This window comes from Neopelma chrysocephalum, unplaced genomic scaffold, assembly GCF_003984885.1.
Source record: "Neopelma chrysocephalum unplaced genomic scaffold, ASM398488v2 Primary Assembly neopelma1_125, whole genome shotgun sequence".
Lineage (NCBI taxonomy): Eukaryota > Metazoa > Chordata > Aves > Passeriformes > Pipridae > Neopelma > Neopelma chrysocephalum.
In genome coordinates, this window is record NW_020897787.1 from 1,895,648 (window position 1) to 1,908,970 (window position 13,323).

At 44.1% G+C, this 13,323-nt stretch overlaps 1 protein-coding gene across 7 annotated transcripts in view; it reads right to left on the minus strand.

The window, feature by feature from the left end:
- Positions 1-2,181: 2,181 nt before the first annotated feature.
- SMPD3 (sphingomyelin phosphodiesterase 3) overlaps positions 2,182-13,323 on the minus strand; it is an 88,478-nt gene continuing 77,336 nt past the window's right edge. For all 7 annotated transcript variants that reach the window (XM_027698200.1, XM_027698206.1, XM_027698201.1 and 4 more), the window contains 3 exons: positions 12,818-12,881; positions 7,856-8,018; positions 2,182-6,679 (listed from right to left, as the gene is read on the minus strand). In XM_027698200.1, the coding sequence (XP_027554001.1) occupies positions 6,578-6,679; positions 7,856-8,018; positions 12,818-12,881 (329 nt within the window). In that variant the 3' untranslated portion in view covers positions 2,182-6,577. The remainder of the gene's footprint in view (positions 6,680-7,855; positions 8,019-12,817; positions 12,882-13,323) is intronic.

Sequence of the window (13,323 nt, forward strand, 5' to 3'; positions counted from 1 at the left end):
AAGCAGGTATTCATACTGGAAGAGTTTCTGTTGGGAAGCTCCAGTTCTGTCCATGTTTAAAACATGAATTAAAATAGCAGTGGGTTTTTTTCAAGGTTAAATTGAAGGTCCCAAACAGATAATTTTACTTGTACTTATAAATAAGCCTTACCCAGAAGCAGAAGAAATGCTGTATTTTCCCCCATGCTCAAACCAAAGATGGGACCAAGTGGGACCTTCTGGGTTGTTCTGTGTTGTCCCTTCCTGTAGTTGGGCTCATGCATGGAAACCCTTTAAAAATACAGTCAGCTCTGTTTTAAAAGCATTGGGGTTTCAGAGAGGAATTTTTGTTTGTTTGTTCTGCATGCCATTGTGGTCATTTGGAAGCTGCTTTTGAACTTGTCTGGTCTTGTGGTCAGAAACTTTCTTCTAATTGTGAGCCCAGGAATCCAGGCCTGGACAAGGACCTCTTGTACTGGTCTGGAGCCATTGCCCAGCACTTGACCAGACTCAGCATTTCTTTCAGCCAGTGTATCATAAATGCTCCATTTACAGCTTCTAATTTGCTCTGCCAGTGGAGCACAGAGCTGCAGGATGGGGAGGCTCAGGTCTCTGCACTGAGCTGGGAGGACACTCCAGGTCAGCTGTGGGCAAAGGGATCTCACCAGGGTAAGCACCCTTAGTTCAACAGTGACACAGAGCTAATAATTAGAGAAGTAGCTACAGTCCTTCTTATGTGCTGATTGTGGCATACAAGACACGTTTTGTTGAAAGTCTGAGTGTGTTGTATATAAATATCTTCTCAGCAAATGTGGAAAAGAGAAATCAGATGAAACCAAGGAGTAACAGAAAACAGAGTTTAAAATACCTGTTTCATAACAGTCTTACTTTGGGGCTGAGATAATGGGCCGGGCTTTGTACTGAGAATTAGTTTGTCTTGTGTGAGGCACCTTTCTTAGGAATCCATGTAGCAAAGTGCTTGGCACCCTGCGAGGGGGGATTTGTGTTCGGGTGGTGTCCTGCAGACCTTGCAGCTGCCTTTTGTTCCCTGATATCCTGGAGGTCCTTAATAAGCAATATAAAACCTTCCCTGTTGGCTTTGCTGAAGCTGGAGACAGTGTAGCAGTTGACTTCAGGAGGAGTTTTTTAAGGGTAGGGAAAGGTCCAGCTGGATTTTGCAGGGTACTTAAAATTCTGGATTGGCCTTGGAAAGGTGTTTAAGAACCGGTTACAAAGAACTTGACTTAGATCTGAAAAGGTTGAGAGGATGTTACCCCAAGGTAACAGTGGCTTTTAGCAGGGCTTTTGAACACTTCATCAGTGTTCAAACTGACAATCCTATGCTCTTTTAGAAGTTCATGAACCTCTAATGAGAACAAAGGTACCTAATTACCTAATTTCCAGTCATCTTCCCTTCATCATGCTCATCTCTCTCTGTTTATTGTGGTAGGATCCGTTCCCACTCACTGCCCCTCTAACGACCTGTCCCACAGGATGGAGTGGTTCCTTCCTGAGCCCATGACAAGGACCTTGTGCACTGTGCTCCTCCCTCATCACCTGCATTCCACTGATTTCTCCTTTCTGCTTGTGGAAAAAATAAGGGTTTTTATGAAGGACTTTGAGGACTGTTCAGAAAGACTAAACCAGTCAAAGGGATATTTTTCCCTTGGCTTGTTTTGTTATTTTTTTACTTTTGTTATCCTGTGTTTGGATTTCTTAAGGACATATGTACAGGGTCATGGGGGTGCTTTTTCTCTTTGACTGAAAGCATAAAGATAAAACCTGCTCTCCCTTGGTTCAGGGAGCAGGTCACTGTTGGGGGTCCAGCCCTACAGCTGCACAGTGCCCTGCTGCTGGTGAGCAGTGCCAGGCTGCAGGGGGACTGCACACCCTTGGCCTTCCAGTGTGGCCCTGGGTGTGAGGCAGGGTCAGGTTTGCACCTGCAGAGGCTCTGGGAACGCTTCCCTGGAGCTGCACAGCTCAGAACTGCCGGGGTGTCTGGGCAGGGTGTTGGGCAGGGGAGGGAGAGGTAAAAGGACTCATTTCTTTCCCCCTTTATTTTCTGCAGGTTCACCAGTACAGCTGTAGCACAGTGGGGCTGTACTTGACCCACCCACTTGATCACCCTGGGATTTGGAGTCAGATTTCTGTTAGTGACATCAGACTCCACATCATAAAACCAGAGAAAGCAACTGCACAGAATCATTTGAGCCTTGAAATTTTATTACCTTGTTTGCATCAACCAGTTATTCCTTTCAGCACCAATAGAAGACAAAAACCCCTCCATATTGTTTAAAATACCTTGTTTTTATCAGGTCTGCGATTGTGGTTTTCTTGCAGATAAAGAAACCAATGAAAATATTTAAATTTTTCTTTTTTTTCGTACATTTTTAACAAAATGTTGGAAGGTGTGTGCTTACCATATAAAAACATTAGGTTCCAGAAGGATACAATACCAAAAAATCATTGAAATAAAAAAGGTTATTCTTATTATAGGATTTCTAAACCTTAGCAATATTACAAGTCTTTAAAAGCATCGAGATTATATTGAAAATAAGATGGCATGGAAAAGTGAGACCTTCAGTAACAATTTGACCCTCATAATGAATGATAAAATTGGGAGCTTTTCAAAGTGCTTGAATTGTATTTCTCTTCTCATCCTGTAGTGCCAGGAGGAGGCCAAACCACTTCATTTGTGAGCTGATGATATGTGCTGACCCTGCTGTGCTGCTCTGGGACCCACAGCAGCTCAGACACCAAACCGGGCACAGACCAGACAGAGGCCTTGGGAAAGAAGGATCTTCAGTGGAATTGTATGTTCCCTAAACCTCACTGTCTTACCCAACAAGCAGGACTGAGGGTCTGGCCAGCCTGACTGGGAGTGCTCCTGGGATAAAACTGTGTCACAATACTGGCACAGGGCAGGTGAACTCATTCTCCAGCCAGCAGGGCAGAGCCTGGGAGCCAGGCTGGGGCAGGGGGGCTGGGGGCTTGGACAGCTCTGACCAGCACCCAGGCTGGGCTGGGACAGACCCCCTGGGCTGGAACAAACCCCCTGGGCACCACTGGAATTGGTTAAAGGCCTTTGCCCACAGCACAAAGCTGGGTGTTCCCACCCTGGTGCTCAGTGGCTGAGCTGGAGTGGAGCCAGTGGATCCATGGACTGACTGGAGCTGGATGTGCCTGAGAGGCCACGTTCTCTAGGGAGTGTTCTGGAGTGACCTAAAGTTATGACTTGGTCAGGACCTGACACCCTGAACACTTCTGAAGTGCTTACTTTTTGACTGTCCTCATTTGTGTCTTTTGTTCACTTATTCTAGAAGTGATGTTGTAAAATGCAAATTGAACATGAGAAACAGGAGATGTTCTATACTTTTTATAAAAAGATGACACTTGCTCTGCAGTGTCCCTGGTGCATCACTAAACCAAGAACAGCGTTATCACCCACTTCTAGAAGATGCCTGAAATCCCAGCACAAAGTGGGTAAGCATAGGACAGGAAGCTTAAGTCCAATTCTTATAAATAACATTCTACTAATAAATTGGGTCATGCTATCCATAAGTAAAGAGAATTGACATATAAACAAACTCTCCAGGGTTTGATCTCCTGGCATGTTCTCACACCCAGCCCTGCCCTCCCTTTGTTGTTCTCTTCAGTGCAAATATTCTGTGACACAGTATCTGCCTGAGGCTGGTGGTGACTGATGTCCTGTACAGGCACTGGGGAGGGACTCTGGGGGTCTGAGGGAACTGGGGTGGGTGCAGTGGTGGAGACAAAACTCATTTTTGTCCTGGAGGTCCTCCCTGGAAGGGAAAGCCTGTTCATTCCAGCTCCCCTGGACAGACACTCCCTGACCCCTGCAAACATGGAAAGGCACAGGAGACCCTGAAAAACCAAGGAGCATCTGTCCAGTGGTACCACAGTGCTGCACCTCCAGCATCACTCTGGCAAAGTTCCATTCCCTAAGAGTGAATTAGAAAGAACTATTGAGACTGGTTAATTGTGTGTGTATTGTGTAAGAGAACATTTACAACTAGGCTGTTCTTGAGCACTGAGAAACCAGGAAACATCAAAATCTAAAACACTTTACTTCCAATTTGAAAAAAACATTTCTCAATATATCTCAAGAAGTTGACAAAAGTGTCTCATTTTTAGTCAGCACAAAGCCACAGAACGACTTTTAAGGTAATTTAGACCATGTTAGTTTTACTGTAAATAATGTAACGTTGTTTGGCAGTAGTTTCATGTTTATATCCAACACAGTGTCAAATTCAGCTCCTGCAACTGATACTTGGTGAAGTTGATATCAAATTGTAATTTACATTGTTAGGAAAACTATTAAAAATAGTGTAGTTAGTTTTACTACTGAGAAATAGCTGCTGGACAGCACACACATTGCTACGATACTGTTTGGATTTTTTAAAAAAGGTTAATAAAATACAAGTAAGGTAGAAAATAGGATTAAAAAGCATTGGTTTGGGTACAAGTTTTTCCGAACTGGGTGGAGCAATAAGAAACCAGAAAAACACATTGCACATCTGTGCACCCTCTGTATAAAGACAGACATACAAAGTGGGGGACTGGTGGTGCACAGGGGTAGTACACTCAAGTCTCTGATGCTGTAAACTTGAATTCCTAATTTTATCAAAAAGGGGAACTGAGTCTGGTTCCATTTCTGAGTCCCCCATGGGTTACTTGCAGATCACCCCTGGTTTGGCACAGCACACTTTTAAGAGGCAGCCTCTGCTCAAGGGACCCTGGGACTGGAAAATGAGGCATAAAATGTGTCAAGACCAGGAGAGTGGGAGCAGTGGCCCTACTGCCTACTTGGAATTAGCCAATACTGTTAGTCCTGCACTCTCATGACTATTAAGAGTTTCTCTATTTGCAAAATCAGGCTGATTTAAGTAAAAGCTCTGTTGTTTACCATAGCTAACTAAGCCAGTATCAGAGACTGTGCAGACTGAGATTTCTAATTTAAATCTATTCAGATTTAGCTCAAGCTGATTCCTAGCAGGTGTAAACTAAACCAAAACAAGAGCATCTTCAGGAGTTTGTGGTCAGCATAACTAAAACAGGTTACTTAATGGAGTAAGTCAAATATTGGATTAACTCTTCTTAACACAGGGAATCTGTAATGTAAGAGGAAATAGCACTAAAATTTAACACGACATAGGCAGAACAAACTAAGTAATGGTTAGAACACAGGGGGTTTCCTTGTTCTCTCAAAACACAAACCCTCTGAAATTAAATCCTCCCCAAAAATGCCAAGTCTCATTATGGACCTGATTCTCAGTTTTTCATTCTTTTTGTAGAGGTTACAGAGGCTGGGTCGGTCAGGCCATGGGCAGATGGCAGAGGGGAGCCCCACACTGGAGGAGCTGTAGTGGAAAGAACATGTAGGTCAGATGGCAAGACCCCTCTTGCAGTCTGTGATGCACAACCAATGGAGAGTCGTGTCTCAGACACAGAACAGCCTCTGCTCCTGGGAAGCAGTTCCCTAAGGCCCAGAGTCCCAGCTCTGCTCGAGCTGGCTGTGCTACACTTCCCCTGTCAGTGCACTGATTCCTTTAGAGAACTGTCAGGTTATTCTGCCTTACCAATCATACACTGCTCTACACTTCTTTCTCCCCAAATGTCACTTATGTTTATGTTTACTCTATATCTAGCATGCATTTTACAATCCATTTCCCACTTCCCCTTTCTAGCTAAGGCAGAATGTTGGCTCTGGTGTTACCAATGGTACTACAGGAATCTATTCACTCTACTGTAACATACATATCCCATATCATAATTCAGAACTGTCCCACACATGGAAAGAAAGAAAAGACATTACAGGGAAACTATGTTTCTTCTTAAGGGAGTAAGTTGCATTTAGAAAGCTGAAGGCCTGATTCTGGAGTCATCATTCAGACAAAACACTTCATAATTTCAGTGGGAACACAGCTGGAATAAGGGTAGAACTGTGTTCTTAAAGTCTTAATTCCAAATCTTTTGTGTGTCCATAACTCAGACAGGAAGATATTGGTCTGCAAATTGAAGAGAGCTGTTGTTTGGTCTATCTGTAGTGCCAGAAGGGTTTGCAGTCCCAGAATGGCTCTGGCTGTGGGTGTTTGGAGCCCTCAGGGCTGTGTGTGGAGCTCATGCAGGGCGGGCCATGCGGCTGCTGCGAGCGCAGGAGAGACAAAGCTTCAGCTTCTCAGACAAAGAAATGATGCAAAACCATCGAGCAGCACTAACTCACAGACTAATTACAAACTAAATTGTGCTATATATTAGTATAAAAACATGTTTGAGTAAGAATGGCACTGGTTCAGAAGGAATTAGGACTTCCATCTTGGTTCCGTTCGGTCCACAGTGACAGTGTTGTAGTACAGGCCTGCCCTGTTGCCTGAGCAACTTGTGACAGTGGCTTTTGGCCACAACCCCTTCCATTTCTTCCCTTTTTAAATCCACATTGTTGGTACATTCTGGGAGTAGCCCAGGTCAGGTCTGGTCACCTTTCCTAACGTGGCACCAGGATAGTTCGCTCTTCTCCTCTGATATTTTTAAAATATCATTAATGTTTCCCTCTTCTGATTCTCCAAGCTGGTCAGTTTTAAGGATCATCTTCTCCTGTAGACACCATGAGTCGCATTGCTACCGGGAGGTGGTCTGTCAAGCCTGCTAACTGGGTAATGAAGCTGAACTCTTCCACTTCCTGCAAAGGAAAACAAAAGTAAGAAAAGGAATTGAAAAACCTGTCTGTTCCAGCACACACCAGGACTCAGGCTTTGAACTACCTCAGAGTATTGGCAGAGGTGTGGGAGCAGTCTGGCTTGGCTGGGCTCAGGATAAACTGTGCCATACAGACAGCCCGTGTGGGGCAGCTGCTGAGGTGAACCACTGACAGGGGACCCAGCTGAACTGGGCAGGATGAAACCTTTTCTTGCCATTTACAGTAACAGCTTGTTGTTCTGGCAGATTTATCCCAGCATGCAGGGAGGCCCTCAGCTGGGAGGAGGGGTTGGCTCTACCATCCTGGGCAGGGCATGCAGCTAAAAAGGAAACCTGCCTTCCTTGGATTGAGGTGTTCAGCTTGGGTGGGAATGTAATGCAATCAGGAGTCCTGCTCCTTCTGTCTCTGCATTCCAGCCATTGTTCTGGCATCATTTCATGTTTGTACGATGGATTTACCATAGAGGTGTGCCATGGGCATTTGTGCCTCTGAAACAGGAAGCCTTACAAGAATTTCCCTGCCAAGCTGCTCTCACAGAGCACGTGCAGAGAGAGCACAGACCGAGGGATCCTGCACTCAGCTGTGCTGAACTGCTCTGCTGCCTGCTCTTCTACAGCAGCTGCAGTGCTAAAGAGGTGTGAATGAGCTTCTCATTTCCATCATGGAATTCTCTACAATCCTGGCAAGGTCCTACTCTAGGAAGCAGACTGCACCCTGCAAGTTCTCCTTCTGGGCAGCTCGTGGCAGCTGCTGCCTGTGCATCCCAGAGTGGGAGCTTGGGGGGGTTTTCACAGGCACAAAAGAACATCCAGACCCTTGAAAAGATTAAAAAATATTCAGACTGCAGGCACAGGAAAAGCATCTGGCAAAACACTCAAGTCTGGCAGAAGTGTAAGGAGTGAAAATGAGGTTGGTTGGTTGGTTGGTTGGTGAGTTTGGAAGAGCAGCACATCTACCAGTATTGTTGCCTGAATCCTTGAGCTCAGCTTACCTTTGTAGTAGGTTTCCAAACTCAGTACTTGCATGCAAAAGTGGAAAAGAGCAAAGCAGCAGGTCCTCCTTGGAGTATGATTTGAATCCAAGCAGAACAGGCCACAGTGCCATTCAGACAAGTTTGCTGTGTGAGTTACAGCTCTTTTTGACAAGTCACAAACTCACCACTTTCCACTCCAGGTAGAGACCTTCCTCTGTGTACAGCATATAGTCAATCCTCCTTCCATTTCCCTTCAGTGATGCCTTCCTCCCTTTTTGACTGGAACTGTGGTTCTTGCTGGTGGGATAGACTAAGTATCCTTTTCTTCCTTCTTCACTTTCCAGCACCCTATTTCATTAAAAAAACCAAAAACAAGCACTTTAAATGGTTTGCTCATTCTGTCCACCTGTGCATTACCCTGGATTCTCTCCAAATCCCCAGTAAGGGTAATCCCAGTTCAGAAGGACTGTTAAACTTGTAAAGCACATCTTCTTCCAAATGTTTTCCAGTATGAGGCTGTCCTGCCTGCTGCTCTCAGAGCCTCGTGGCAGGCTTGGCATCCCTGGTGCTGTGCTGGTGGAGCCAGGAGCAGGCATTGCCTGCCTGCCATGAGCAGGGTGGGGCAGCCCAGGCCCCTCACTGATCTCCAGTGGGGCTGAAACTGCCAGAGGAAGAAACTGTTTCCTGGATTATTTTCGTACAGACCTGAGCACTTAGATACAAACCTCTCCCTTCTGATCAGAGCAACTCCTTCTGAGATGACCACCAGCTTTACAGACAGGGGATGGATGAGAAAGGGTTTTCAGGAGCACCTCTGGGCATGTGGTAGTTGGTTTTGAGCAAGATTCAGCATCAGATTACTGTGTCTTGGACCCCAAGCCCTTACTTCCCTAGAAATGACAGCCTATTGACTCCAAATTCCTCCCCAGGGATGGACTCACTCAACAGGTGTGTTAGAACTGCCCCCACCTTGGAAGGAGATGACCTGGCCCAAGACCACACACTGAAGCACTGAAAACTGAGAACTGGTTTTCTAAAGACCAGTCTTCAGGCAAATAAGATGCAGCTCTCCAATTAAAATTTTTAGTTTGAGTGCTTAAACCTCAACAGTAGGTTTTATAGAGAAGACTATTAAGGCCCCAAGCAACTTGATCTAACTTTGAAGTTATCCCAACTTTGAACCTGACTGTGGATCAGAAAGTGCACAAAGGCCCTGTCGCTCCATTTTTATAGTTAATCCTGGGGTTTGCTGTTGTGTTGGATTTCAAAAGACTCTTGGCTTACCTTGTGTTCTATTTCAAAGCTGTCCCCAAGAGCACTGAGGGTGACAGACACTGGGATGCCCGTGTCAGGGTGTGCAGAGGTGACCCCAGGCACAGCCAGGGCTGTGTGGCACAGCTGTGCTGCACAGGGACAGGCTGGGCTGTGGTTTTGCTTTCTGGCTTAGAACACAAACAAACCACCTCCTCAAAAACCACTTTCCTTTACTCACCTGCCAAAACCTGAGCTCAGGGTTCTGTGGTTTCCCTGGTAAGAGTTGATTACGCCATTAAGCAACATCATCAACTGTCGCAGGAGAAACACTGAGCCATGAACTTGGGTCCTGGCAGGTACAAAGCCTTTAATTTCACCTTGGAGAAAAATAAGATATTTTTGATCACCCAGTTTTTGAGACTTGACTCGGATGGGTTTTATAGGGTTGGGTTTAGGAATTTTTTAATGCATGAATGTGAGACTACAGGATGAAGGAATAACAAGGGACAAACACCAGACTGTCATGATATGTTTTAATGGGTGAGATTCAAATGGCTTCTTTGGCAAATCTGGTCTCTGGAAGGACCTGAGTGGTGGCAGAGGGGCACTGGCTGCAGGTGATTGGCTCTCAGTAGTGTTATAATCTGTAAGTTTGGGTCAATTGATACATAGGAGAAGCACTTAATGTGCCTTCAGAAGGTAACAGACAACATTCTGATCATACAGTTATTTAATCACAACTTTGCTTGACCTCCTTTGGACTTAGTGAGGTATTGAAGGTTCTTAGAGTTTACTGTAATCAGTTTCTGCAAGTAAACTTTCTTTCATGTGTTACTTGGTTTTAATAATAACTCACAAGAAATTAGCTTACTCTCTGCACCCTATTTGCAAGATGATTCTACAAAGAGCTATTGCAAATGGTTCACTTCCTCAGATTGTTCTTCTAGGCTCAAGGAAGCAAGTTCTTTGATGGGACTGACCTCTTTCAAAAATTATATTTATATTTAGCAAAGATAATTAAGTAACAAAGTAGAAGAAACTGCTGATTAGCACTGCAGTACTACTGCAAAAAAATCTTATTTGCATTAATTTAATAGATGATTTTTTTTTTAGCTTCAATTATGTCTTTTTTAAAGTCTGTGAATGCTGGGTATTCACTTAACCTGCACAACTGCTCACAGAAGAGAAATGTTCATTTCAAACACATGAAGGAAACAAACTGTAAATGTGCAGCATCTGCTGCTGTCTAAAGCTGGTCCTGCCCCTGCACAGGAGTTTGCTGTTGGTCCCTCCAGGAAGGAGACACAAGTGTGGACATCTGGCTCTGCTGTGCAACAGTTCAACACTAATTGAGTGAACAGAATTAATTATGACTGAGTTGCTCAACTAAACCTGAATCTTGTTTCTTAGCTGTGCTGTGCTGTGTTCATAGGCCTCTGTTCAGGGTTCAGAGATGAAAACGGGCCTGAAGATGACAATCACCTTTGTGAGATGGGATTATTTGTGAGCATTTCATGAAGCCTTTCTCAGCAGAAGCTTGTGTGGTTTCCAGCACTGTGGCAGGGCCCAGATTGTTACATCTATCTAATTAATTGTTCTATAATTATCAATGACTTGCTCATTATTTGTACCAAGTATGTTGTTCCAGTCTGATGTTTTACGTGTGCTGCCCTTAACATGAAAGAGAGATTTAAGAACGAGTTGTTCTGCTGCTTTTATGGCCTAATTGTTTTAGTAATGTGAACTACTTAATTTTATTTATAAAGTAGAGAAGAGTGCTGATGAAGAAATAATTCTCTGGATAGCTTGCACTGCCAATCTAAATCTCTGTAAAGCTTGATTAAGGTTCATTATTGAAAAATTTGAGACTGGACAATTTTAGGCAGTACCCTGGTTTGCTGTGTATATGAACAATATTTCTTAACTAGACAGTGCCCCACAGCTACTGTGCTATTTACCATTTAAATGTCTTTAAAGCTCAGATTCCATTAATTGCTTTACATTTCCCTGAATTTCCTGGCAGGTGTCCTGTTTGCAGCCCCTGCAGAGTCAGGAGGGCTCCTCACCCTCCCCTGGAAACCATGGCTGCTCTAACACAGAGCACATAATGTACCCCTGCAGATCCCTGTTCCCTGCAGAGCTGCAGGAAAAGCCAGTGGAAATTATGGTCTCACAGAGGGTTTTTTTCATCAGTGCAAAAGAATTATAACACATTGCAGAAAACCGAAAGCCACACTTAGCAGGGAAAACTCTTACGTGTGTTCTGTTCCCAAGGCTCCAGAATATTTTCCAGTTCTCACATCCTGAGGTGCTGCACATACACAGGGGTAGCAGAAGTAACATTCTTAAATCCTTATGGATCATTTGATGGCTCCCTATCCAATCAGTCATGTTTGTTGGTGGAACTTAATTGCTGAACACAAGTAACTCTTCAGGGAATAAAGTACAATACCCCAAAAGTAATTTAGTGACACATGGTCTGAAAAGGCCTCTCGGAAGTACAGGGTTTGTTTGGGTTTGTTTCTTTCGTTTTGGGGTTTTTTTAGGTTGTGTTGGTTTGGGTTTTTTTTTTTAAAGAGCTCCAAGTCTGCTCTTGGAACCATAAAATGGAATGTTACACCCACATAGAGATTTGCATTTGCAAACTTGATTGTAGGGCCAAATCACCTTATTTTTGCATTCTAGAAATCCCTTTCACATGTACCAAATTTATGTTTTCAACATAAGAGTAGAACTGTTTGGAAATTTTGCAAGTTCTCAAATGTGCCAACTGGGACTTGCTGTAGCAAATCTTTATTTTGGACATAAACTAAGCCCAGACCTGATGTCTAGAATTCTGTTTCTTTGTTCAAACTGATACAAAGAAAACTTCAGGGGGTGACCTCACCTAACCCATTCAACCAAGTGTCCATCTATTCCACACAGAGGTAAGTTAAAATGCCATTACGTGTGTCAACAGAAACATCAGCACAGACTTGCTAATTCAAATAACTTTCCCTCTGTAGTATTATTTTGGTAACAAACAGCTAGAACATCCTTTATAGTTAGTCATGATGATAATGTATTTAGTCCAGTAAACTCCCCTTCAAGGTAGAGAAGGTGCAAAAAGGATTGCCATGTTCATTAAGTGCTGCTCTAAAATTTACAAAGCTTATTAATTTCTCTCCACTGGAATATTGTTTAACAAACAGTACAGGTATTCAAGGAATTTATCCTAAGACTTTGGCAAGTGAAGGATTTTTTGTATTTTTCATAACTCCACTAGCTCAATCCAAAGACACCTGTTTTTCAATATCAAACACTCCTTAAGAGTAATGCTGCACTATTGATCACTGAAGGATATTAAGCCACATTCCTGGTTCTGTCTGATGTGCTGTTTGATTCCTCTATTTGTGAGCTGGGGGGTTCAGGTGTATGGAATTCTGCAGGGTCTCTACCATGGGGACTGTGAGCAGCAGTTGGGTTGGGGATGGGGTTTTAAACTTCATGGGCTTTTTGTCTGAGGAGAACTACACTTGCTTTTGCTGCTGCCCTTCACAGTGCTGTGAGCACAGAACTGTGCCTGCAGAAAGACTTTCAGCCAAGCTGTCCACCCACCCTTTGTGGCAGTGCTTGGAGTTCCCTGTCCTGTGGGCCTGTCCAGGCAGGAGCAGCTCTGGAGACACAGACACTGCAGCTGCTCTCAGCTCTTCATCCACTGCAGCCAACCCCATTGACCTGGAGACACAGCCACTCTCCCTTTTTTCCTCTTCCCCAAACACCCTTGAGTTAAACTTTGTTTTGTCTTCTGGTCCATAAACCACCCCTCGATTTGTGAAATGTTGAATAGCAAGTGATGAACCCCCTTTTTACACAACTGTCTCAAACATGTGGAAAGATTAGGAAATGCTTACTTCTGTAGGTTGTCTGGGGTGCACACTTCTTCATCATATAATCCTTCAGGATCCAACAAGGTGCCTGTGAACACAAAGGGAGATGTGAGTGCCCAGCATTCCCCCTGTGCTGTGCTGGGGAGGCTCCCCCAGGCACAGCTGTGCAAGGCAGGATCTGGGTGGGAGAGAGGAACTGCTCTGACTGGAGCATGTCCTGTTCACTCCTCTCCCCACACCTCCCTGCCACCCTGCAAAATGTCTCCACCCTTCCACTTTCTCAGCTCTGCTGTCTCTGATTTGTTTTTCTGTTACCACAGAGTAAAGCCCCACTTTTAAACAATTCCACTTATCTTTAGTATCTTCATAGTTATTATTGCTGCTCTAGAGACACTATTAATTCCTGATCTAAAACTTTTCAACTGAGTTGCACCAGGAATTAATACCTTGGAGTTCCGTGAAATCTTTTATAATACAAACCCTACAAGTTTGTAGTGGTGTTGATTTGCTTTGTTACATCCTCACTGACA